The sequence below is a fragment of the Mytilus californianus genome, unplaced genomic scaffold (genome assembly GCF_021869535.1).
Source record: "Mytilus californianus isolate M0D057914Y unplaced genomic scaffold, xbMytCali1.0.p SCAF_5, whole genome shotgun sequence".
Classification (NCBI taxonomy): domain Eukaryota; kingdom Metazoa; phylum Mollusca; class Bivalvia; order Mytilida; family Mytilidae; genus Mytilus; species Mytilus californianus.
Window position 1 is genome coordinate 9836137 of NW_026262701.1, and position 27926 is coordinate 9864062.

General features: G+C 32.6%; 1 protein-coding gene across 1 annotated transcript; it reads left to right on the forward strand.

Moving 5' to 3' along the window:
* The first annotated feature begins 72 nt into the window (after positions 1-72).
* On the forward strand, positions 73-27253 carry LOC127700414 (mRNA cap guanine-N7 methyltransferase-like). The gene is made up of 11 exons (XM_052203859.1): positions 73-159; positions 3556-3596; positions 6155-6284; positions 6968-7099; positions 12304-12428; positions 17976-18157; positions 19705-19875; positions 20225-20342; positions 22213-22347; positions 24680-24713; positions 27037-27253. The coding sequence occupies exons 1-11, from the start codon at positions 123-125 to the stop codon at positions 27183-27185; spliced, it is 1254 nt and encodes a 417-aa protein (XP_052059819.1). The 5' UTR covers positions 73-122; the 3' UTR covers positions 27186-27253.
* The last annotated feature ends 673 nt before the right edge of the window (positions 27254-27926 follow it).

Sequence of the window (27926 nt, forward strand, 5' to 3'; positions counted from 1 at the left end):
ATTGCAACTAAAATTCGTTCAAAATATTTCAAAGTTCTTATTTTTTGTGTCTTAAAAGAATTTTGCGGTAAATACGACTTTCTGTTCGGAATACTTATTTCGTATTCTCTGGGTTTATCCATATGAATAAGCAACAGTTGAACGAAATGGAAATGGAAAGCAAGTAGAATTTTTTATTTTCCAGTTTATAGGATATGTGTTACTCATTGCAGTTTCCTCTCATAATTAAAAAAACTGTATTTAATTGCAAACTGTTTAAGTATGCTTACACCAGTTGCTACTGACAAGACCATTTCAGCTCCCTTTGATCATTTTGAGAGCTGTTAATATAAATTATGTTCAACATCATGTTTCTCATGAAAAAAAATATAATAGTAGACGGTATTTCTAACCCTATACCTTCATAAATAGGACTAACACATTGAAAAAATTGATACATTTCAACAAGGGTAAAGTTCAATACTTTATCAGAATTAAAATGTCCAAATAATTACATGAATTATGACGTCTTTAGTGTTTCCTGTAGCTTTTGAAAAGGGCAGGGTAATTTTTTTTCTGAGAGGGCACTCTAAGCGCGATTGGCTACCATTACTTTAAGGGCACCATTTGCGCGGAGGACTACACTTTTAGGGCACTCTTTACATAGATATAAAGGCACTGTAATGCTGATAGGGATTTAATCGAATATACCATGGTTTCATATTTATTGGTAAGAAATAAAGATATGTATATTAGGTTGTTAACTTAATTCTTTTTTGTAATGAAATTATCACTTCTAGACTCAGCTAATAGAATCTTGATCATGTTCATTGTGCAACTGCCTCATTTCAATCAATAACTCCAGTTATCATGGTGATAAACTTTAATACTGGATCACTGAGACTGATTGTCTAAGTATGTGTTGTGAAAGTGAACTTTGTATGACCAAGAGCATATGTAATGCATTGCTTTTTAGATGCACAAAAAAAGTGCCAAATACCTTTTGGATCTCGCATGTTTATACCAATCAATAAAATTGAGAATGAAAATGGGGAATATTTGTATAGCAAGATTTACTATACATATTCTTCTGCTTTTCATCTTTTTCCACCTGTGTTTGTTTGTTGTTTTTTTTATTGAAACGCTGTTGATTAATTTTTTTCGTACTATATAAAACTACATCAGCTATATTCTTAACTTTAATAAATTAATTTTATTAACCCTATCGCCGACGAGTCACGGTTTACCGGGATTCACGCTTTAGACAGCTGATGATGAGTCCCGTTTTACTGGGTTCGGAATACCTCTTTTACATTTGCCGCTCAAAACTTTGCAGACACGAGTTATTTTTTTTTTATTGAATACCCGGATGAAAGTGTAAACATGGCGCTTCCGTTTGTTGAAAACCGTGTCAAAATCAGATGAAATTTACGGAATTTACAATAATTTGAAATAAGGGAAAATTATTTTTTTTTAAATATGGAAGAATTGAAGCCAGACTAGTATACTTTTTTGACATAAAATGCCGTTTTATGTACAAAAACACTTGGAATGGACATCGTTCAGTGTAAGGAATTTGTACAGCATCATTGAATTTTTCAAACTTTTGCCATTTTGGCATGTTTGGGTTAAAAGATTACGATTTTGGATCAAAATTGGAATTTTGAGAATTTCATTCAAATAATGACGAAAATTTTACAATTTTGAATTTGTTTGAAGAAAAAATTATCAAAACATGAACAAAACTACATGTACATGGTGTTAGTGAGTAAAATAAAGACAAAAATAACAACAGACAAGCTATTATTGATATTTATTATGATGATCTCCCACTTGAGTCATCCAGGGAAGCCATCATCTCAGAGTAGCTTCTGTCAGGGCAGCTATCAGTGAAAGGGTTAAGATAACAACAGTATGAAAGCCGTTGTAAATTCACAACCAATTCGACTCTCGACCGTCTCGATCGACTGAATAGTATAAATAGAAAATATAAACAAACATCATATTGTTTACATAATCAGTGTTAATGTCAAATGATCGCATGGTTCCCCTTTAAATTGTCTACATTTTAAATTTGTAGAGGTACAAATCGATGTTGTCCCTATTAGATTCAATCATGGATTGTATTTGTACTCTGTCGCTTCATAACTGTTCAAACATAATAACGAAATTCAATAAAATGTCGGCCATTAAAATTTTAATTTCGTTCTAAGGGAAATAACTTGAAATGGTCTTGCTAAAAGATGAATCGCAGAACAGATTTTAAATTACAGCGGGGCGTTCTAAAATACGACGGAAAAGGGGCATGGTGCCAAGTTTTTTTCCTAAAAGCGGCAGCGTGTCAAGAAAACATGGCTGGGTGCCATACCACGCAAAAACCACCTGCAGGAAACACTAGTCTTGAAAAGCTATTTTAATTTTTTGCTGTGACGAATGCAGGAAGCGTCAAAACAAAAAATTAGAATAGCCTTTCAAGACGTCATAATTAATTGGACCAAGTGAAAATATGCAGGACATACACCTGTAAGTCCTTATCACTATTTTTCTGCCTTTACCATACCTGCTAACTTTTGAAAATCCCAAGTGGGGTTTTAGTGCGTGATAACAATTTCAAAGGTTACATTTTTTTGCCGTGTTATTTGCCTGCACTGTTTTGTGCTCTAGAAAAAAGTGTCATACCTTTTTTTTTTATATGGTATACTGATGATGAGCTTATAATATAAAAATAAGAAGATGTGGTATGACTGCCAATGAGACAACTCTCGACAAGAGACCAAATGACACAGAAATTAACAACTATAGGTCACTGTACAGTCTTCAACAAAGAGCAAAGCCCATACCACATAGTCAGCTATAAAAGGCCCTGAAATGCCAATGTAAAACAATTCAAACGAGAAAACTAAGTTAACGGCATAATTTATGTACAAAATAATGAACGAAAAACAAAAGCAGCAACAAACGACAACCACTGAATTACAGCTGGCTCCTGACTTTGGGACAGGCACATACAGAATGTGGCAGGGTTAAACTAGTTTGTTGGCGCCTAACACTCCCCATAACCAGGGACAGTGGTCTAAAGGCACAACATAATAAAAAACTATGCAAAACAATAAAAGAAAAACAAATATGACTCAAATATGAGAAACAGTAAAAAACCACAACCACTAAATTACAGGCTCCTGACTTGGGACAGGCACATATAGCATGTGGCGGAGGTTAAATTAGTTTGAAGACGCCAATAAGCCTATTTCTTCTTTTTATTTGCATGAATAGTCTAAGGTGAACATGCACTTCTTCCTGTCAGTTTCAGAAAGAGAAGTCACTTTTCTATAATTCTGTAAGAGTACATGTGGTATACAATGTATGAGCCCTGATTGTTTATAAAAAGTTGCTTCCAGTGGTAAAATAAATGTTTTAAGATATTTTTTACAATGCCTTCCAGACATGTATTCCAGTAACAGTGGTTGAGAAAAAGTCAACAAAAATAAATAATTTCTGCTTTCATGAATTATACGAGTTTGTCACATACAACATGTACAAGTTGATTTGTTAAAACTGATTTTTCTTTTCTTTTAGGTAAGAAAGAAGTGGAAACACAAAAATCCCAAGGTCCACAAGTAAGATTATTAAATGTGGTCATTTCTGTTACTGTGGATTCATTTATTTTCGTGGGTATCAATTTTCGTGGATAGAGAAAAAAAGACATTTCGTGGTATACGTAAATTCGTGGATCGCTGATTACAAAACAAAATCAGATACGTAATTCATGGATTTCTTTTTGATTTAGGAGATCATATAACTTCCTTGGTTTGATCAATAATAAAACAAACAAAAAAGAAGGAATTCATTGAAAAAGTTTTGAATTGTCAAAATCCTCGCTCATTCTAGGGTAAAATGTTCATTGAAAACTTCTTTTACAATAATGGACAGAGACAACTAACTATTTGTTTGTTTTACAATTTATAAATTCTTGTTGGAATTTTAATAGGTATTCAAAACTCTATGATCATGATGATTGAAAGCTCATTTCCTTTATCACATATAATAAACAGTCATATAAGTAAAAGGTTAGAAAATAAATGTTCCTGTCATAAACAATATTACCTACGGGCAATATCCCCGTACTTAATCCTATTGATTTTTAATCACCAGTAAACCAAACTATGACACGGTAATTAACAACTTGCAGTTATTTTCCATGAACAGTTTTAATCAATTTTAAGTGCCAGTCTTCGTAAGAATCAGGCAATTTAGAAAAATTTCAAAACATGGCAGAAAAAAATCCACCGACCAATCTATCCTATTTTGAAGTTACCCTCATCCTGAGTTAGAAATGGTAGGTCTTTTGTTTCTGCTGTTCTGGTAATTCGAGAAATCTCTAGATAACTTTTGGTTAGAATGATAGCAAATTACAGAGTTATCTCCCTTTAATTGTTAATTTCTAGTGCATTTCAACCAAATTATATCTTGAGTTACATGAACAGGAAGAGGAAACGAATGTTATATTCGTGCACCATGATACAATTTGAACATAAATTAATGTCAACTTGAGTGGGTTTTTTTTGTCATGTTTTCACCACTGCCTGATTCTTAGGCAGATTGTCACTTAAAAAATAAATGATCACTGATATTCGATATATTTATTATTGATTTAATCAAAATTCTTGTATATTTTTTCATTAAAAACACATGTTATGTTACAATGTTTAACGCTAGTAAACACTATACTAGAACTGCATAACATAACCGGACATCCGACTCCATACACATTTCTCGGGATTATTCTTCGTTGAATTCTTAAATTTGTGGTTCACTGTGACCCACGAAACCCACGAAAATTGGTATACCACGAATAAAAATGAATCCACAGTAGTTTATTTGTAGAATATAATGCTAATACATCATATACATGTATTCATAACTATGTTAACATCCAATTAATTGTTTAAAAAATGACCACTTTTTCCTTTCACAACAATTTAACCTGTCTGAACCTGTTACCATGGTTACTAAATATAAGTTCTGCCTGAATTTTCCTTACAGTTTATATTCTTCATGTTCTTGATGAAAATATATCCAGTGGCAAGTACATTTGAAAATGCTGAAGGGTGAATTTAACAAGATCAAAAGTAAAAAGATAAAAAAGACAAAGGACTATGAATGATATACAGAACACTTAACTATATATGAGCAACTTATGGCTTCAATCTTTGCAGTCCAAGTAAAAACTGCAAGTCTCAGTTGTCAAAAAAGCGTCATTTTGAGATTTTGTTATTAATATTTGATTATGATCAACAGCCTTCTCTAAAAAGACATATTTACTTCAAGGTGTCTTATGCAAATATGTTGATTTAGGTAAAGTACCTATTTAGGTAAGGCTTTTGATCATATTTTATTTTACCAGGTACTCTGTCGGTGTAATACTGCAAATTTAGGTCAAATAGACCAATTTTGACATGTTTAAAGTCATGAAAGTGTCACAAGACACCTAAAAATGTTCATCTCTGTACTTACAGGACTAGATCATCCCATTTATACTATATCAATGTAATTGGCATAATTCTAAAAGGAAGTTTTTACTTTTTAATAAGTTTAGAGGCTAAACTAATTGACCTTATGCACATATACTCCTTTCTCGAAACTCCATATAAATTTAAAAATGAAAAAAAAAATATGACAGATATGAACCAACGACAATCACTGAACTACAGGCTCCTGACTTGGGACAGGCACATAAAGAATGTGGCGTGGTTAAACATGTTTGCGAGCGCTCAACCCTCCCCCCTAATCTGAGACTGTGGTGTAACAGCACAACATAAAAACAAACTATAAAAATCAGTTTAAAAGGCTTAACTCATCAGATCGATACAAAGCAGAAAAAACATCAAACATAAACACAGACAGAATGTGGCAGGGTATTTATCCATCCCTCATCCTTAACATCAAAAAGGACACTAAGTACAGAGATGAGAGTACTCACAGTTACTGACAGACAGTTCAAAGCCAATAACAACTAATAATAAAAATCATGTATCTAAGACTAAAATATCAATCAGTACACATCCAACATCCAATGAATTTAGTGTAAAGATGTTATTAATGCCGATGTCCAATGCCAATTTAGTGTTAAATATTTTAAATCAGTCATATATGTACAGGTTCTATATATTTGTAGGCTGTAGATCTAACTGGAACAGTTGCCAAACATTATAATGAGTTACAGGAAGCAGGCCTAGAAACAAGGAAAGATAGTCGAATTTTTTTCTTAAGGAATTTTAACAACTGGATCAAAAGTGTTGTAATTGGTAACTAATATTTTATGAAATGAAATAATTCATTGTAAAACAAATATCATCATGATCCTAATACATTACAGTATGCATGGTAAATAATTTTTTAAATACAAAAATGAACAGAAAAAACTTTTGATATTGGATTAGTAACTGACCTACATGATTTTATAATACACAATATGCCATTAAAAAAAATGTAGATATTTTAGTGACTTTACAGAAGATTAGATTATAGTTTGTCCGCCTTGGTCACTGAATCTGCTCATTTGAAACACATTTCTGGAAGAAGATAGAAATTATATTGATTTACTATGTTTACTGCTCTTCAGATCATTTTGTCTCCTGCAGAGTCCTGACAATTTCTTTTCTGTTAAATCACTATTTTTAAATATTTATGATAAAGCAACACAAAACTTTCAAGATGATAAGGTTTTATCATAACAGTAGAATATTGTAAACTTTCAAGATGATAAAGTTTTATCATAACAGTAGAATATTGTAAACTTTCAAGATGATAAGGTTTTATCATAACAGTAGAATATGGTAAAAAGAGTGCCAGCTATTAGATGTATAAAGATTATTCAACCTAAAGAGGTGATTGCATTACACAAAACAAAATCATACCTTAACTGCCAGGTTCATTATATTTCATCTAATTTAAGTGAATGAGTTCAAAATATTTTTGTTTGTTTCAGGTGAAACATTGAACAGATTAAGAGATGAAAACACGTCAGATCTCAAAGTGTCTGTTTTAGACCTATGTGCTGGTAAAGGTGGGGACCTTCTCAAATGGAGAAAGGGGAGAATCTCAAAATTGATATGTGCAGGTAATTAACAACCTATAATTACAAGTCATGTCTTCTTTGACTGTCCATGGTGTTAAAACACTAAATCCATGGGATGTGTTGTAGTTGATTTTAGTCTCTGATGCATGATTTTTTATTATTAGTTGTTTTTGGCTTTTAACTAGCTTTCTGTAACTGTGAGTACTCTCAAATCATACTTTCGTGTTATTTTGACCTGTTACATAATTTGTAATGCATTTTTATTATTCAATGTTTACTTATTTTGTGTTATATCTCGTCTCACTATTTTTAATATGTATCACCTTTGATAAGTATTTAGTATGACGATAAATTTTCACTGCTGTTCTCGTACTATGAACAACAAATTATTTATTTTGTAAAAAATATCTCCGTACCAGGGCTTCCAAAATTATTTTTAGCCAGCCGGACATTTTATATATTATCCCGATTTTAATCCCTTAAGACTAAATAAACAAAAGGTAATTATGGTATTCAGTTGCCGAGTTAGCCATCCCAATGATTGATATTAAAAAAAACCGATATTAAACTTTCTTTGATTCAAATTCGAAGTTCTGACGTAAAATGTTGACTTGGCAGTGCATCATTCGAAGTGTGCAACATCAGCGTACTTATATCTGCCTTAGACTCTTTATTTGTGCAAAATAACGTTGTCAAAAACTTTACTTTCGTTTTTAAATCTAATACCGGATGTTATCTTGACAATGGTAAAACATGAACCAGAGACGGATACGTAAATTCCGTGTACGTTTGCAAAGCATGAATGAGTGTACGTATCTCTTTCTACGTTATTTCTTCAAGAAAATATTTGAAATAAACGTGAGATAAAGGTGTCAATGACAATTTAAGCATTTTTTGAAGAAATTAGGATGCATAATTAAATTTCACACCTGCGCACATGCGCACACGTGTACTAGTTCAAACAGAGACATGTCTCTGGTTCAAACAACGTGGTTATGACGATTTTTCATTTTCACCTTTTTAATTTTTTCATCAAATCATATTTGTGTAAACGTATTTCTGATAATTTAATTCTTTTTGACTAAATTAATTAGATGCAAACTGCTGAAATGTAAGCAAATAACTTTGTATAGACCGATCAATGTCCGGTTCAAAATAGTTTACCTGTCACCTGAACAGGTAAATTTCAGCTGTTCGACAACTAATTAGCCTTGATTAAAATGAGAAGGTATTAAAGTAGGGGTTGTTTTGATAGTACTTAATGATCATGTCACTTTTATGACCGGAAATGTGTGGCTGTTAAAGGCAAAAGATCGCTAATTATGTAAAAATGACCGTCTCTTAAGAAAGCCTTGAAAACTAAAAAGTAGATGACCGTTTCATGCTTTGCCCAGCCGGACTTTTACCGGACATTATACAAATGTCCGGAATATATGACCGTTTTGGAAGCCTTGCTCCGTATTCCTAACAACAAAATTATTATATTTAAATTTACCTGTGTACGTTATTTTATTTAACGCCATTTTGTCCAAGGTTATATTTGACACTTTGACATTGTGACTTTTGTGTCATAGATCAAATTTATTCCTTCACTGTATGCTTACTTGTTTTTAGCTCACCTGGCCCGAAGGGGTTCTCTAGAAGAAGTTCAAAATGTAAAAAGTTAACGGCGTCGTCGTCCGTTGTCGGCGTTAACTTTTTACATTTTGAACTTCTTCTAGAGAACCACTGAATGGAATGAAACCAAACATGGCATGAATGTTCCTTATGAGGTGCTGACCAAGTGTTGTTACTTTGTAGCCGATCCATCATCCAAGATGGCCGCCAGTGGGGGACTTAGTTTAACATAGGACCCTATGGGAAATACATACAAATGTCTTCTTTTAGAGAACCACTGAATGGAACGAAACCAAACATGGCATGAATGTTTCTTATGAGGTGCTGACCAAGTGTTACTTTGAAGCTGATCCATCATCCAAGATGGCAGCCAGCGGGGGACTTAGTTTAACATATATAGGACCCTATGAGAAATACATACAAATGTCTTCTTTTAAAGAACCACTGAATGGAATGAAACCAAACATGGCATGAATGTTCCTTATGAGGTGCTGACCGAGTGTTGTTACTTTGAAGCCGATCCATAATCCAAGATGGCCGCCAGCGGGGGACTTATTTTAACATGGGACCCTATGGGAAATACATACAAACGTCTTCTTTTAGAGAACCACTGAATGGAATGAAACCAAACATGGCAAGAATGTTCCTTATGAGGTGCTGACCAAGTGTTACTTTGAAGCTGATCCATCATCCAAGATGGCAGCCAGCGGGGGACTTAGTTTAACATATATAGGACCCTATGGGAAATACATACAAATGTCTTATTTTAGAGAACCACTGAATGCAATGAAACCAAACATGGCATGAATGTTCCTTATGAGGTGCTGACCAAGTGTTGTTACTATGAAGCCGATCCATAATCTAAGATGGCCGCCAGCGGAGGACTTAGTTTAACATAGGACCCTATGAGAAATACGTACAAATGTTTTCTTTTAGAGAACTATTGAATGGAATGAAACCAAACATGGCATGCATGTTCCTTTTGAGGTGCTGACCAAGTGTTGTTACTTTGAAGCTGATCCTTCATCCATGATGGCTGCCAGATGGGGACAATGTTTAACAAAGGACCCTATGGACAATACATACAAATGTCTTCTTTTAGAGAACCACATACTGAATGGATTGAAACCAAACATGGCATGAATGTTCCTTATGAGGTGCTGACTAAGTTTTGTTACTTTGAAGCTGATCCTTCATCCATGATGGCCGCCAATGAGGGGACTTCCTTTAACATAAGACCCTATGGGAAATACATACAAATGCTTCTTCTAGAGGTGCACTGAATGGAATGAAACCAAAACATGGCATAAATGTTTCTTATGAGGTGCTGATTAAGTGTTGCTACTTTGTTGCCGATTTACTGTTCAAGATGGCCACCAGGATTTTTTATTAAATTACAGGACCAATATTAAACCAAATTTGGCCTCACTCATTATTAGGGTATCTGTTATGATTTTAATCTATTTTTACATGATTTCCAAAACCAAAGTAGAATCAGGTGAGCAACACAGGCTCTTGAGAGCCTCTAGTTTTTGTTAATATGTCTTTTTGATTGAGTTAAGCCATTTCAATTGATATTTCATAGTGTGTCTTTCTATGTTGTAATGTTACACTACTATTTCAGGTTAGGGTGAAGGTTGGCGCCTTTTAAAACATTTAAACCTGCTGCATTTGTTTGCACCTGTCCTAAGTCAGGAACCTGTTTCAGTGGTTGTCGTTTGTTGATGTGGTTCTTAAGTGTTTCTCGTTTTTATACGCCTGTCAAAATTTTGATGGGATGTATTATGGTATACAAATGTCCGGAGTCTGTCTGTCCGGCGTCCACATGTCGCACCGTAACTTGAGAACGACGTATCCAAATTTCATGAAACTTAAATAGTTGTTTCTTATGATGGTCAAACGATCTGTATACTTTTTGGTGAAAATAAGATTAAAACTTTTTGAGTTACAGGACTTTGTAACTAAAACAGGGGGGGTGTTTTTTTCACATGTCGCACCGTATCTCAAAAACGATTTATGATTATTGCTTAAAACTTTACACACTTCCTAATTATATTAATCTAAAGATCTGTATACTTTTTGGTGATGATTCAAAATTTTATTTTAGAGTTATTGATTTTTTTATAAAAAAAGGGGGGTTTTCACATGTCGCACCGTATCTCAGAAATGATTTATGATTATTGCATAAAACCTCACACACATGACGATGGGCGTATCATGCGCTCATGGCGCAGCTGTTTATTTATATAGATTAGACCATTGGTTTTCCTGATTGAATTGTTTTACACTAGTCATTTAAGGGCCCTTTATAGCTTGCTGTTCGGTGTGAGCCAAGGCTCTGTGTTGAAGGCGGTACTTTGACCTATAATTTTTTTCTTTTTACACATTGTGACTTGGATGGAGAGTTGTTGCATTGGCACTCATACCACATCTTTTTATTTCTATACATATAGATTGTTACTTATCCCTCTCTTTATTGGTATCCCTATCATTCATGTCATCACCACTTTATCAGCCAAAGGCTTTAGCATATGATCTGTTATGTGGTTGAGGGGTGAATTTGAGAGGATAACACAAAATTGAAAAATGATGTGTCATTGTCCTGCTTTTACAAATTTTTATGCCCCACCTATGATAGTAGAGGGGCATTATGTTTTTCGGTCTGTGCGTCCGTTCGTCCGTCCGTCTGTTCGTCCGTCTGTCCCGCTTCAGGTTTAAGTTTTTGGTCAAGGGAGTTTTTGATGAAGTTGAAGTCCAATCAACTTGAAACTTTGTACACATGTTCCCTATGATATGATCTTTCTAATTTTAATGTCAAATTAGAGTTTTTACCCCACTTTTACGGTCCACTGAACATAGAAAATGATAGTGCGAGTGGGTCATCCATGTACTATGGACACATTCTTGTTATTAAGTATATCAACAGCAACCTAATGACACAAAAAAAAACAAAAGAAATATAAAGGTCAAAATTTGGTCTTCAACAACAGACAGGTGTCTATTCAATATGCAAAATTTCAAGGTCTAAATCTAACTAAATTTATTAAGAGTATCAAAGATCTGCCATCAATACCAAATTCCTCAAAATGGCAAAAAACATTTAAATATGAGATAGCCAATCACTCATGGGGTTCCTGACTTAAAGACAGGCAAATGAAGTGAAGTAGAATTTTACAAGGATGAAAACGGAATGAATTTTTTGTGCACTGGCTATATGGAGCTTAGACAAGTTACTTTGACTCTACCAATAGATCTTTTTCATATCACTAAAGAGATTGCCTAGAATTCTCATATGACACTCTTCTCTTGTTTTTTTAACCAAAGTCTTGTTTCAATTACAACAATTAATTATCCTGTAATAGGAGACGGTACTTTAATCATGAAACAGGGAGCTTGTGTTTTTGTGCTTATTTATGCAAAATAAAACTACTTGGTTGTAAAATTGAAAGTGTTCATGTTAAGAATTAAGAAGGAATGAAAAATGTTCAAATTTTCTCCAAATATAGCACCTTTTTAAAATTTATTTATTTAAAATATTAATAACAAGTGTGTTGAAGCAGTAGGTCATTGATTCTATTTATTTTAGTATTTACATGAGAAACTGTTTAATGGCTGAAATCTCTTTACAGATATAGCTGAGACATCAGTTGAACAATGTGAGGTCAGATACAATGATATGGTAGACAAGAATTCTAGAGACAGATACCCACAACAAATTTTTAAAGCTGAATTCATTGCAGCAGACTGCACAAAAGTAAGATAGCACTCATTAAAGTTTCTGCCTATATGTCCTTCTGTGATGTCATATCAGTTGCTGACTGCTTGATTGCACCTGAAATCTAAGTGAATAACTTTTTTTTTCATTTTAATTACATTCTCTATTTGTCTCAAAATAATGTAAACATATGTTTTTGTTTGCTTTAAGGGGGTACAGAAAAACCTAAGGGAGTTAACTCTTTAAAAATCAGCTGAATGTTTTAATCACATACTATAAGTAAGGAGAAATTAAGCTTCTCAATGATCAAAATTAGTGTCTTTCAAACTAAATCAAAGTGTTGTGTACACCCTTAATATTGAACATAATCATAATTAAATTGAATTGTCCCTAATTACAGTATTTAAATGGTGCTTTAATATCTTAAGGTAATCTTTGCCATTGATATCACATTGATATCACAAATGAAATCATGATGATTCAATTTGATAAATAAAAACAGGAGTGGTCTTATGGACTAAGAATATTGTGTGTTGCCTAGCTTGTTCAGCCTACAGCCTACAGACATGTAACTATATGAGGTGGTATTTTTTTTTGTATTTGTCTGTCCTTCTCATGAAAATTTTGTCTCTCTTTTCTGAGAAACTACAAACCAGAGCTTCTTGAAATTCAATATCAAGTTTCATCAGGGCATGCTATACACATAATACTTAGTGGCTATATAATCATAAAGGTGTAATACCACCATTGTTTTTTTCCCAAATTAGTCTTTGTTAAATTTGCACTTTTCAAAAAATTGTTCAGAATATATCTTTGTTTCAAATGAAGAAATTCTTGGCATGAATAAAGTTTTATCCTGTCCAGTACTACAGACAAAATTTCACATAACATTTCATTGCATATAAGATAATAACCATCACTGGAAGTTAACCAATCAAATTTCCACCCCTTTTTTCCTGTGTACAAGCTTTAGTAACCATGTAACCTCAAGTTTCCAAAATATTTTATAGAAACACCAAATAAAAAAAGAATGGTGCTTTTAAAGTTATATGTTATGACTCAGAAATTTTTTACTGCAATGAAATATAAGAATTAATTTCCTCCAACTGTCAATTTCAAGGGAATATTTTTTTTTTCAACCCTTTTTCGTATGAAACTGGATATTACACCTAAAGAAGACTTTTTTGTTGAATAAACTGAATGTGATTTTTCTCCTTTGTAATACTGGTTATTTCAAGCATTCCTGTCAAGTTTTGTCATAATCAGTTCAATAGTTTGAGAAAAATCTAGTATAATGTAAGACGACATCTACAGCGATTCAAGCAAAATTTCTTCGAAAATTCCAAACTAAGCCGCATCTTGATGGAATATAGTGTGGACCAATAAATGATCAAATAATTATCTCATCTGCCTACAAACAGTTGAATATGATACAAAAGATGACTCTAGGATGATAAATACCACTAATGGACCTCTTTGTCTTCATTATAAGGTCCCTTTTGGTCCATTCATACCTCCCATTTTCCTCATAATTTCAACTTTTTAGGCCAATAATTCAAAATTTTAGGGTAACTTTCACCCATCTATGCAAGAAATGTGAGGGACATAAAATGCTTCCCTTTTAGTGAATAATTTGTTGTTACTGCTTCAAAAGTAATTTCATTTACTTATACCTGTATATTTATTAAAGTATTACTTAGGAAAAAGTTTTCCATTATAGCAAAATATAAGAAATAAGGAGAAAAAGTCAGAAAAAGCTCCCCAAAACACTTGAGATGACTTGCTCTGTCTACTAATATTCATGGTAGAGTCCTGAGATGACTTGCTCTGTCTACTAATTATATTCATGGTAGAGTCCTATTTCAAGGCAATTTTCTCTAAAAATGTGTTTTTGAGACTCAAACCACTCAGAATATTTTATTTTTTCAATATTTCACTGGAATAGCATGAAATTTTAACAAATGAGAGTACATACAAGGTCAAAGGTGCAGCTTTCCATAATAGATGTAGTACCACCATTGTTTTTCCTCCATTAGTCTTTGTTAAATTTGCACTTTTCAAAAAATTGTTCAGAATATATCTTTGTTTCAAATGAAGAAATTCTTGGCATGAATAAAGTTTTATCCTGTCCAGTACTACAGACAAAATTTCACATAACATTTCATTGCATATAAGATAATAACCATCACTGGAAGTTAACCAATCAAATTTCCACCCCTTTTTTCCTGTGTACAAGCTTTAGTAACCATGTAACCTCAAGTTTCCAAAATATTTTATAGAAACACCAAATAAAAAAAGAATGGTGCTTTTAAAGTTATATGTTATGACTCAGAAATTTTTTACTGCAATGAAATATAAGAATTAATTTCCTCCAACTGTCAATTTCAAGGGAATATTTTTTTTTTCAACCCTTTTTCGTATGAAACTGGATATTACACCTAAAGAAGACTTTTTTGTTGAATAAACTGAATGTGATTTTTCTCCTTTGTAATACTGGTTATTTCAAGCATTCCTGTCAAGTTTTGTCATAATCAGTTCAATAGTTTGAGAAAAATCTAGTATAATGTAAGACGACATCTACAGCGATTCAAGCAAAATTTCTTCGAAAATTCCAAACTAAGCCGCATCTTGATGGAATATAGTGTGGACCAATAAATGATCAAATAATTATCTCATCTGCCTACAAACAGTTGAATATGATACAAAAGATGACTCTAGGATGATAAATACCACTAATGGACCTCTTTGTCTTCATTATAAGGTCCCTTTTGGTCCATTCATACCTCCCATTTTCCTCATAATTTCAACTTTTTAGGCCAATAATTCAAAATTTTAGGGTAACTTTCACCCATCTATGCAAGAAATGTGAGGGACATAAAATGCTTCCCTTTTAGTGAATAATTTGTTGTTACTGCTTCAAAAGTAATTTCATTTACTTATACCTGTATATTTATTAAAGTATTACTTAGGAAAAAGTTTTCCATTATAGCAAAATATAAGAAATAAGGAGAAAAAGTCAGAAAAAGCTCCCCAAAACACTTGAGATGACTTGCTCTGTCTACTAATATTCATGGTAGAGTCCTGAGATGACTTGCTCTGTCTACTAATTATATTCATGGTAGAGTCCTATTTCAAGGCAATTTTCTCTAAAAATGTGTTTTTGAGACTCAAACCACTCAGAATATTTTATTTTTGCAATATTTCACTGGAATAGCATGAAATTTTAACAAATGAGAGTACATACAAGGTCAAAGGTGCAGCTTTCCATAATAGATGTAGTACCACCATTGTTTTTCCTCTATTAGTCTTTGTTAAATTTGCACTTTTCAAAAAATTGTTCAGAATTTATCTTTGTTTCAAATAAAGAAATACTTGGCATGAGTAAAGTTTTATCCTGTCCAGTACTACAGACAAAATTGTATCCTACAACTGTCAAATTCAAGGGAATATTTTTTTCTACCCTTTTTGGTATGCAACCAGATGTGACGTACTATGATTTGGTGGTATTACACCTTAAGCACAATGTACACACATAAAACTAAAAACAGTGTAAAAATAAACTATTTCATGTTATCAATAGATAAAGGTTTGACATTTGTATCAATGAAGTGTTTTTTTTTGAAGGATATGCACTTCTCAGTTGCGGTATTATCCATTGCTTAATTTTCTTGGGTGTCAAATGTTTCAAAATAGGAATTATGATACGTTTCAGTTTATTAGGTATGCATGTATTTCCTATATGGATAATTTTACTTTATTGGTTAATTAATAATATTTCCTATCTAAATCATTTTTGTTGCTTGCGATGAAAGTCTCAGTATGCGAGACATAGGTATTACTATCCGGCGGATGCATAAACTATTTGTATAAAGCTTTATATTTCAGAAGGTAGAAGACATGGATGCTTCATGTCTTGTATGACGATACCTTATAATACGAAGTTTCCGTCAATCATATGTCCATTGTCCTTGACCTCATTTTCATGGTTCAGCGACTGCTTGAAAAAAAAATTTAAGTTTTTTTGTCATGTGAATTTCTCACTTGTTATGAGTAATAGGATAACTATATTTGGTATATGGTTCCTTGCAACGTCTACATGTCCGTCAGACAGAGTTCACCTGACCGCGACCTCATTTAATAGATCAGTGATCAAGGTTAAAGTTATGTGATTAGGTCCGTTTCTCAAATACTATACTGTGGATTCATTTTTAATCGTGGTATACCAATTTTCGTGGGTTTCGTGGGTCAGAGTGAACCACGAATTTAAGAATTCAACGAAGAATAAATATGTATGGAGTCGGATGTTTATTTTCGGTTATGTTATGCAGTTCTAGTATAGTGTTGACTAGCGATAAACATTGTAACATAACACGTGTTTTTATTGAAAGAAGATACAAGTATTTTGATTAAATCAATAATAAATAGATCGAATATCAGTGATAATTTACTTTTTAAAATTGATTAAAACTGTTCATGGAAAATAACTGCAAGTTGTTAATTACCGTGTCATAGTTTGGTTTAATGGTGATTAAAAATCAATAGGATTAAGTAAGGGCAATATCCCCGTAGGTAATATTGTTTATGACAGGAACATTTATTTTCACACCTTTTACTTATATGACTGTTTATTATATCGTGATTAGGGAAATGAGCTTTCAATCATAGAGTTTTGAATGCCTAATAAAATTCCAACAAGAATTTATAAATTGTAAAACAAACAAATAATTAGTTGTCTCTGTCCATTATTGTAATAGAAGTTTTCAATGAACACTTTAACCTAGAATGACCAAGCCAGGATTTTGACAATTCAAAACTTTTTCAATGAATTCCTTCTTTTTTTTGTTTTATTATTGATCAAACTAAGGAGGTTATATGATCTTCTAAATCAAAAAGAAATCCACGAATTACGTATCTGATTTTTTTTTTTTTTTTTGTAATCAGCGATCCACGAATTTACGTATACCACGAAACGTCTTTTTTTCTCTATCCACGAAAATTGATACCCACGAAAATAAATGAATCCACAGTAAGTAGTATGTCAACTATATTTGATTTGCCACTGGACGCTAAGCAACCAACAATCAATCAATCAACTATATTTGGTGTATGGAATGATTGTAAGGTGTACATGTCTGTCTGGAAGGTATCATCTGACCTTGACCTCATTTTCAGGGTTCATTGGTCAATGTTAAGTTTTTGTAACAGTTTTAAAATTTTAATTATTTAAAAAGCTCGGCAAGCCTCGTGCTTTAAATATTAAAATTGAACTGTCTCCAGTGGAGAAATATCTTAACACACTTGTTGCAGTGGTGAAATCTATATATATAGAACACCTTTCCCATTGCTGTTTTGATTCACATAGTCCTTTACTGTTATTTACCTTGTAAAAAGATTACTTTAGCAAAAATTCAGGAATGAATTGTCAAGAGTTTGTAACCTATATACACAAAGATACACCTGGAAAAAAAAGAACATATTTGAAAAATTATATTTTTTATGAGTTTTTGCAGAACTCAAACAGACTTTAATCATATTAGATAATTTTAAACAATGTACATTCAGTGAGGTATTTTTTTTATTTTTCAGAAAAGATTAAAAGATTTATATAAAGACCCCAGCACAGAGTTTGACTTGTGTAGCTGCCAGTTTTCTTTCCATTACTGTTTTGAAAGTATACAGCAAGCAGAAATGATGTTACGAAATGCTTGTGAATGTCTCAGACTTGGTGGATATTTTATAGGAACAACACCAAACTCATATGAAATTTTGTTAGTATGAAATGCTAGAGCATTTTATATTTAGATAGATATTATAACAAGTGCCATACATGTAGTTCATGTGCTGCCATGATCACCATCCAAACCTTTTAATTAATTTACTCAGATCATGTTAAACAGACTGACTTAAATTTGGTTAGAAGCTTGAGGGACAATGAAAAAAGTGTGAAAGAAAGTGCAAACATAAGAAATCATGCAGGTATGGCAACGCTGTTAAAGCTGCTGAGATTGTTATGATTGTACTTCCATTTGAAACGGAGGAAGCTGTTGGATGGATAGATATGTTATACAGTCAAAATTGCCTTAACAGTCACCTCGTTTCAGTGGTCACCTGCCTCTAACGGTCACTTTCAGACCCTCCCAAACGTTTTCTCTATATAATTTAACTGGTTTCAGCGGTCACCTGTCACATAATTTTTCGAACAAATGCATAATTTCAACTTTTAATAACGACCATTTTTAAATTAATGTTTTTAACTACCAAATATCTTCATAATGAAAAATATATGTTGTCAATATCGAAGTAAAAATTTAAATCGAAATCAGTTTGCAAACAAGATCGCTTAATACGAGGTGAATTTATCAACTCCCCATGTTCCAACTGAAATTCAGTTTACATTCAAAACCGTATCACCGACTTATTTCTCTAAGATTCTTAACATATTTTGAATTTGTCTTCACATTTACAGCACCGGAATCCACCATTTTTTATTTCACTGCTTGTAAGGATGATAACTCTACTGATTGGAAACACTTAAACAATTTGCCCCGATCCCGCTCACGGGCGATGTCGGAATCAGACTTTTTTGGAACCTCATTTTACAGGTCACATCTCTTGAGCAGTCACTCATGATACTTCCCAAGAGTGACTGCTTAATACAGGTTTGACTGTAATTAGAAAAGAGGATTAAGAATTTTTAAGTTTGAAAGATACTCTTAACAGAAGAATGGAAGTAGTGTGCTCTTATATAAGTGTGCTAATAAACTTCAATGTCAAATAGAGAATAGAAAAGAATATAATAGAATGCTTGATTTAAACCCATAATACATTTGTAATAGGACACTTCTGGCATATGCAATGTATTCAAAAAGAAAATTTACAAATAAATAACATACATTAACAATTTGGATCAACTTGTCTAAATATGGTACAGAATTAAATAAGAGATGATCATTTTCTGTCTCTCCGTCAAATAAATTGTATACACAAAGAAATGATAGATTACTTCCCAAAATCACATCATGAATGTCAGATAAAGTTGACATGATCTTTACATTTCAGAACCTTTTCTAGCTTACTATGTGGTATGGGTTTTGTTCATTGTTGAATGCAAAGTGATCTATAGTTGTTTACTTCCATGTCAAGTTGTTGTTGGTTGAGAGTTGTCTCATTGGCAATCATCCCACATCTTCTTATTTTTATATGATCTTTACCTTGATTCAGCATGGATTGTATTGGGAAAAGAAAGTGAATATGAAAGCTATCAGCCAATAATTATCTGAATTTTATAAAGACCTTACATATTACTATATTACAGGCACAGACTGAGACAGACAACAGATCACTCGTTTGGTAATGACGTCTACAGAATTACATATCAGTCAGATGACATAGAAAACATTCCTCTATTTGGTGCTAAATATAATTTTCATCTGGAAGGCGTTGTTGATTGTCCAGAATTCTTGGTTAATTTTCAAGCATTAGAAAAGTAAGAATTCAATTTTTTCATTAGTCATTTACCATTTTCTGTAACTGCACAATAAAAGCAAATGTCTGGCTGGTTTGAACTGATTTTTGGAAACCTTTGTTAAAAATCTAGTGAAATTGATGAAATAATGTGAAAAAAAAGTAGTTTTGAACAGCAGTCATTTAACCGAATGACATTATATGCATAGAGGAAGCATATTTAAATGTTGGATCATCTTTGCATCCCATCAATTACAGACATTGTGTAGGCAGTTTATAGAATTAGAATAAAGGAATTCATTTTCTAGTGACCTTACTAGTCAGTAAACTTTGTTCTAAAAGTTATACTTCTTTTTATTTAATAAATATAGATTGGCAGAAGAGTTTGGTATGAAGTTGGTACTGCGGAAACCATTTGCAGAATATTTCAAAGAAAAATCAAAACATGGTGACCACAGTTCCTTGTTACGGAAAATGAAAGCTCTTGAAGTAATTACTATTATTCTTTCCTTTAACTGATATGCTTTCTATTAATTACATCGGATTAAAATTATATATATTTAAAACATGTATATTTTTCTATAAAGACACCATATGTAAACAATGTAATAACTGCTACTATAAATACTGTTTTAGTGCCACTGATTAGTCTTATGTAGAGGAAAATTAAATCTTGCATGCAAAATCATAAGCCTGGTATCTTTGATGAGTTTTTACAACCACTGGGTCGATGTCAGTGCTGGTGGATGTTTTGCCCTAGAGGGAACACCAGACCAGTAGTCAGAACTTTTGTGTTGACATTTTGAGATGGAATATCATTGATATGTTCATTTTCAGTAAATTAACTGTTTATAAAATGTTGAATTATTCAAAACTCTAAGGTTTTTCTTCCCCCAGGCATAGATTGCCATAGCCATATTTGGCATAACTGTTTGGTATTGATTCTAATGCTCTTCAACTCTGTATTTGATTTGATCTTCCAACTATTATGTTTCGAGTGCCACTGAGAAGTCTTATGTAGGCAAAATGCAAGTCTGGTGTACCAAATTATAAACCTGGTATCCTTGATGAGTTTTTAGATGATTTCGCAGGGGAGATCTTCCCTGCTTGGTTACATATAGTATATTGTTAATTCATAAATTTTAGTGATTTTTTTAGTTTTTGTGAAAATTGTGATTAGATAGGTTTTTAGTCCCCTACCGACTAAGTCGAAGGGGACTTTAGGTTTGCACTCTGTACGTCTGTCTGTCCGTCCGTCCATCCGTCAGTCTGGCAAATCAGTTTTCCACACTTTTTTTCTTCATTCTTGAATATATTGATATGATATTTGGTATATAGTTTTATCATGACAAGTTATAGATCAAGTTCGAATTTTGTTCCGGTCTGATGAATTAGTCCAGAGTTATCATGGTCCATATCTAATGTTAGAGTACTACATTTTTGTATGTTAAACCATATTTTTTGTACAAAGGGAGATAACTCATTTTTTAAAAGACATTCTTTGGTAAATTGTTTGAAGTGTTTGTTATTTTGTATAAACTAATTTTCTGAATGCTATATATATAAAAAAAAATTATGAAGTGAAATCCTTTAATTAGATAATAATCTATTTTTATTAAGGTATATATTTCATTACATTTACATTGTGTATAATAGATAAAAATTGTTGACATTTTATAGATAAGTTACAAATCTAAATTAGTTTGTGACAAATGAAAGAAAAAGTATTTGGAACTATTAATTATATTTGATTATAATTTGAAAATAGATATACATTGTATTACATCATATCTAATTTTAGAGAACTATTAACCATATCTAATGTAAAGAGTGTTTTCCACACTTTTTTTCATCATGCTTGAAGATATTGATTGATAATTGATATATAGTTTTATCATGACAAGTTACAGATCAAGTTCAACTTTTGTTTCGGTCTGATAATTTTGTGCAGAGTTATGGTCCTTGGACTTGAAAAATTCACTCATATAATCCGTTTTCCCCACTGTTTTTAGTCATGCTTGAAGATATTGACTTGATATTTTCTTTTTGTTTACACCATGACAAGTTATAGAACAAGTTAGCATTTTGTTCCAGTATAATGAATTTTTACCCAGTAGGGGACTATGTATTGCCATGCAATACTCTCAGAATGCTTGTATAAAAAACAAAAACTTGCGTTATATATTGTGAACACATTATTTGTATGCAGCATGTCTTGAAATTGCAATTATTAATCTGGCATTGTTGTCCATTGTTCAAAAATCACTATGATAAATGCGCACAAAAATTTCTGAATTTGCAGTGTTTTATTTTAAATTATGAAAAAATATCTTTACATATGGTAATTTGTACTTAACAGACATACCCAGCTGAAAGGGACACAAATTTAGTCAGTGAAAAGCCTGAGGATTATAAAACTGTTGAAGCTTTGGTAAAACAACTTCAGGAATCAGATGACCCAACAGACGACAGACACAGACGACCAGTCAAAGTGGTAGGATGATATTGTTATATGAAATATATTTACACTTAAGTCAAAGAAAAATTAGTTTTTATGCCCCCACTGTAGCGGATGGGGCATTAAGTTTTACCCTTGTCTGTTTGTACATCTGCCCGTCCATCTGTCCGTACGTCCCAAAATTGGTTTCCGTTCTCTAACTTAAGTTTGCCTCAACCAAATGTTATGAAACTTATACACAATGCTTATTACCACAAAACACAGATCAAGTTTGAATTTGGGTGGTGTCACTTTTACTTTTCTAGAGTTATGCTCCTTTACAAATTGAAAAATTGCTGAATTTTTCGTTTCCCTTCTCTAACTTAAGTTTGCCTCAACCAAATGTTATGAATCTTATACACAATGCTTTTTTCCACAAAGCACAGATCAAGTTTGAATTTTGATGGCATCACTTTTACCGTTCTTGAGTTATGTCCCTTTATAACGTTATATGCAATGTGGGTATCATCTGTGTTGCAGGGACACATTCCCCATTTCCCCATTTATTTTCATTTAATTTACTGGCCATAAGGGAAAGGACCATTTAACTTTGATTGGGGAGGGGGGGGGGGGGGGGGGGGGGGTTTGGTACCATGCAAGCATCAAATTATTTATTATTTTGTTGTGTGAAGACAATGGTGAAAACTTGAAAACTTGCAATCAGGAAATTTTAGAAAGTATCTAAGAGCTGCTATTCTTTTGCATCCACCTGTAACTACATCAGAGTAGGCATTGCAATCTGTAAATCTGTGTAAGATGTGAGACAAACCAATGCACCCAACTAACAACATTAAAATAGACAAATAAAAAATATAGTATATGCCAAAACACATTATTAACAGTGCCTGGTGATGATCCATAGCCTGACCTGTTTCACTCCTTCACGGACCTTCCTCAGAGGCAGAATGGTGCATTAATAGTTGCACCCTATTTATATAGATACGGTATCTGGCAGATAAGAGTTATCTGGTGGAAAGTAGTTATCCGGCAGATAATAGTTATCTGGTATCTGTCGGATCCTTTCAACTAAGAATCCAGTGAAATTTACATTGGTTACGGTAAACTTTATATAATGTTACGGTAAGCATTTCACCTAATGGTATAACCCAACTTTGGGCTTCTACATTGTGGTACAGGGTGTGTCATTGTAATTTAAGTACATGGTAGTCATGCAGTCTTGATCTTTGGCTTATGATACATCTAAATATCAAATCTTATAATATAATAGTATTACATGGTAGTCATGCAGTCTCGATGTTCAAGCTTGTGATTGGCCAAAATATCAAGTCTAAAAACTATTACCCCCCCCCACCTACAATGAAGACAGCTAGGGCTAGCAATTACCTGAACTTGATGAGCATATGTAATACCTGAATTAAAAACCAAAAGTGTTTAAACTCTTTAACACTGATGATTAATATACTATTACCCTTAACTTTAAAAAGGGAGTATGGAAGGCTGTAATAAAGCTTTCATTGTTTAGAACCCCCCTCTCCAACAAACATTTTGTAGGGTTGGGGGGGAGTAATAGTTTAGACACTATACTCACAACATCATAAACGACATCTATAGATGTCTATAAGTATGCAGTCTTCATCAATAGACAAATGTGTATAAACTATGTCAAACTATATAAATCCCTGTGAGTCAATACAAGCTAAGGTGTTCATGACTTTTACAGAGACTACAAAACTTTTCTCCTTACACCACATTCTATAAAGGACAAACATACTAAGATATAAATAAATACAACTGTTGACAAATTTCTCTTGATTGGTACTGGTAACATGATTTTTTATAGAAAATACAAGACAATTTAAACCTCTTGTGTACTGTTTTCTCATTCAGGAAAATTTAAGCAAAAATTATAATCATTGATAATCGGATACATGATCTTTACATGTTTTAGACTCTATATGTTAATGAATCTACCCAATGTTGTTTTCTTGGAATAAAAACAGGCTTTTCAAACATGAATATGTTCTTAATGATTCTGCCTGAATCACATTAATCATACAATTGATGCAAACAACAGAAAGAGTTTTCTATAATCTAGGATGTTGGAATACCATACGTGACTTTTCTGGCTTATCACAAAATCTGCCAGACAAGTTAATATCTTCCAAGTACTTGTATGGGATAAGTAATTTCTGTAGTAGAAATAGGGATAAGTCAAAAACATTTCCAGGGAAGAAGATTTTTGTATGATACTTTTCCTTGGACGAGTGAAGAATTTTAATATTTCCACATGCTGATAACTTTACAGCAATACTGAAAATAGGGGGATATTCTCAATACCTGTTTTTATTTTTTGTTGTTTTATTTACAGGGAACCTTGTCTCAGGCAGAGTGGGAAGCCACAAGTAAGTTTATTTCTTTTTTTAGACATATTTCAAAGCTGTGACTCTGTGACCTATTAGTTCAAATATCTTCCCACAGGAAATTTCTATGGTCATTGTTTTCATCACCATTTCAGCCATAATCCATAATTTTGCATTATGTCATGACAGCTTTTCTGTTGAAATGGATGTGTAAAGCTAGGAAAGAGACTACCATAATCTCCCTTCAACTGAAATACTTTGAATAGTTTTGCAGACATCAAATAGACTTGCCAATTTCCCTGCTTACCTTTCTACATTCAATTAAAAAGAATAGCTCTGAGTTGGAAATATACTTCATTGAAGATGATATAAACTATCATGCAACGAACAAATATTCTTTACTTACACCTGAAAAACCATAAAGTGTAGTTGTCCATAAGCATTTGTTTACTTCTTTATTTTTTGTCTTATTTTTATTATGCAATAGTCAATGACAGGTTACAATTCTACTTTTCAATTATCTTTAAAAAATCACTACAACTTGTCTGACTTTCTGAATATCTCATGGAGGTTTTCTATTTAGTCATCTCAGAGTTAAGGGACTTAGATCATACAATTATGATGACATTGTTTATGTCTTGCACTAACTTGAGTATGCCTTAAAGGATTTTCCTGTCTGTTTGGACAATTTTACTGTCATTAACATACTTATTCAATATGCCACACAAGTGCATTTACTATGTCATTCAGCAAAGATGACATCAAGTGACAGTGGTAGTGGTCAAACCACACACTTGAAAAATTGCTATTTGCTTCTAGTCTACATTGCATGCAGCAATGAGGAGTACTATTTAAGACTGGTCTGCTCTAGGTCTAAATAATGTGTAGGTTGATATGTCTTCCTGCAGACTATTACCTTGTAAACAAGCTTCTTAAAATTTCATTGAAGTGTGTTAGTCTAGTGAAAAGCAGGGTTCATATTAACATGTTTTGTCCTGATATGCATGTAATATTTGTAACTGGACATTAAGCACCAACCCATTATCTTCATTCAGCTTAGAAACACAACAAAAAATCAAATCATTAAATTTGTTCTCACATTTCGTTAATGGCTGTGCTTTCTTACAAGCAAATGTTACAACATTGTATTTAATATATTGTCTGATACTTAGCTTGTTGTACATGTTGTATGACATTGTATTTAATATATTGTCTGATACTTGGTGTATGAAATGGTAGCAGAGGTAATGAGAATTGATAATTAATAATAATTTCTTTTTTGATTAACTTCTTTGTTACCTATCAATCAGATATATCAGAACAATACATATTGAAAAGAGATTTTCCTTTATAATTTACAAAAGTATCTTAAAAGTCATATGAAACTTCAAATTTAAAAAAAAAGCTGAATATGTTTAACTTGGATAGATAAGTTTTACTATAAAACAAGTGTACATGAACTTTCTTGTAAAAGAAAATCCTTTATATTCATGATATTATCAAAATCTTCATAAATGTACAGCTATTGAATTATTGTCTTCCCGTATACTAATTAGCCAATATTTTCCGGTATGCAGTGTCCTTAACTGTCAGACCTCTCGTTAGAACATCGGCCTCCGCACAGCGCAAGTGCTAGAGGAAAACCATGATGAACAAATGTAAACAAAAGTGCACTGGAGGGTAAATAGAAATATCTGATTCTTAAAGAACAAATTTAATGCAACATATCATTTAACAAATGTTCAGGAAAATATATATAACAAACGAGAACGCATGGAAATAATAAAAAAATATCTCACGGCTCTTTAAATTCACTTATTTGTCATGTATTTTTTTTCAATAGTATGTTATAGATTCCTCATAAATATAAAAAATGTGCATACAGGACTTAGTTTAGTATATGCATGCATTGTACTTAGTTTACTATATATGCATGCATTGGTTCAATAATTTCGATAACGTTAAAACAACAAGAAACTCGTTTCATATGACTTTAATGGTATTTTAGTTCAGTTTTATCCTGGAAGTTAAGGCAGTGTGGTCAGGGTTATTTTATTATCAATCAATCAAAGTATTGTTTTTTTCTGTCTGAGAAACATACATTTTGTAGTAAAAGTTTAGGAAAATTTATGAAATTTCAATTACAACGCACAATAATCCCAGCCAATGTTGCCAAGAACGAAAAGGGAGAAGCCATATCACTTAATGACAATAAAGGCTGAATGCTACTAGAAAATAAAACCAGGGTTTAGATTAATTTTATATTTATTTAGGGCAGGAAAGTGTCAATAAACATGAAGACTTATTGATGTGTTCAGAAATATTTTTTGTTTTGTGATAACTACATATATGATTATCATTACAGCCATCTATTGTGTATTTGTGTTCCAAAAAGTAGTTGACAAAAGGACTGGTCAAACTTTTACACCTAAGAAAGAAGAAACTCATAAGCGACCAGCTGGTGATCAAATTAGGACTGATGAATCTGAAAGCAAAATTCAAAAAGTGACATAACAATTTTATCATGTTGTTCATTTTTGTAATAAAATATTTGAATGTCTGATACATACATTTAACATTAATATCAAATGTTATCTATTTAATTTCTTTTCCATCCTAGACCTCTTTCCAGGGAGAGACATTGTTTTTGTAGTGCCATTTCTGAATTTGTGAACATCTTGTTGACTCTATTTTCTAGTTTAGAATTTTATTGCGTCTGAAGACATTTTGGATCGCAGACAATAACTTGTGTAGTATAAGTGTATGGATCTCTATGGAATTTTTGCACAAGGTTCCATACCACTAAAGAATGATTGGGATTGTTTTTGGGGGGAATTGTCCTAGTGGTTTTGTAATTAGGGGCCAAAAAGGTCAGTTTTACTGGTTCATAGAAAATAAATTGGTTTCTTAGACAATAACTTGAGTATAAGTGTATTGATTTGTATGAAATTTTAGCACAAGGTTCCATACCACAATAGGATGGTTGGGATTGATTTTGAGGGTAATTGTCGTAGCTGTTTTTGTCTCGCCTGCGACGTAAATTGCAGTATGCGAGACATAGTTATTACTACCTGGTGGCAACGGCGGCGTAAACTATTTGTATAAAGCTTTATATTTCAGAAGGTAGAAGACCTGGATGCTTCATACCTTGTATGCAGATACCTTATGTTACGAAGTTTCCATCTGTCATATGCCCTTTGTCCTTGACCTCATTTTCATGGTTCAGTGACTGCTTGAAAAAAAATTATAGTTTTT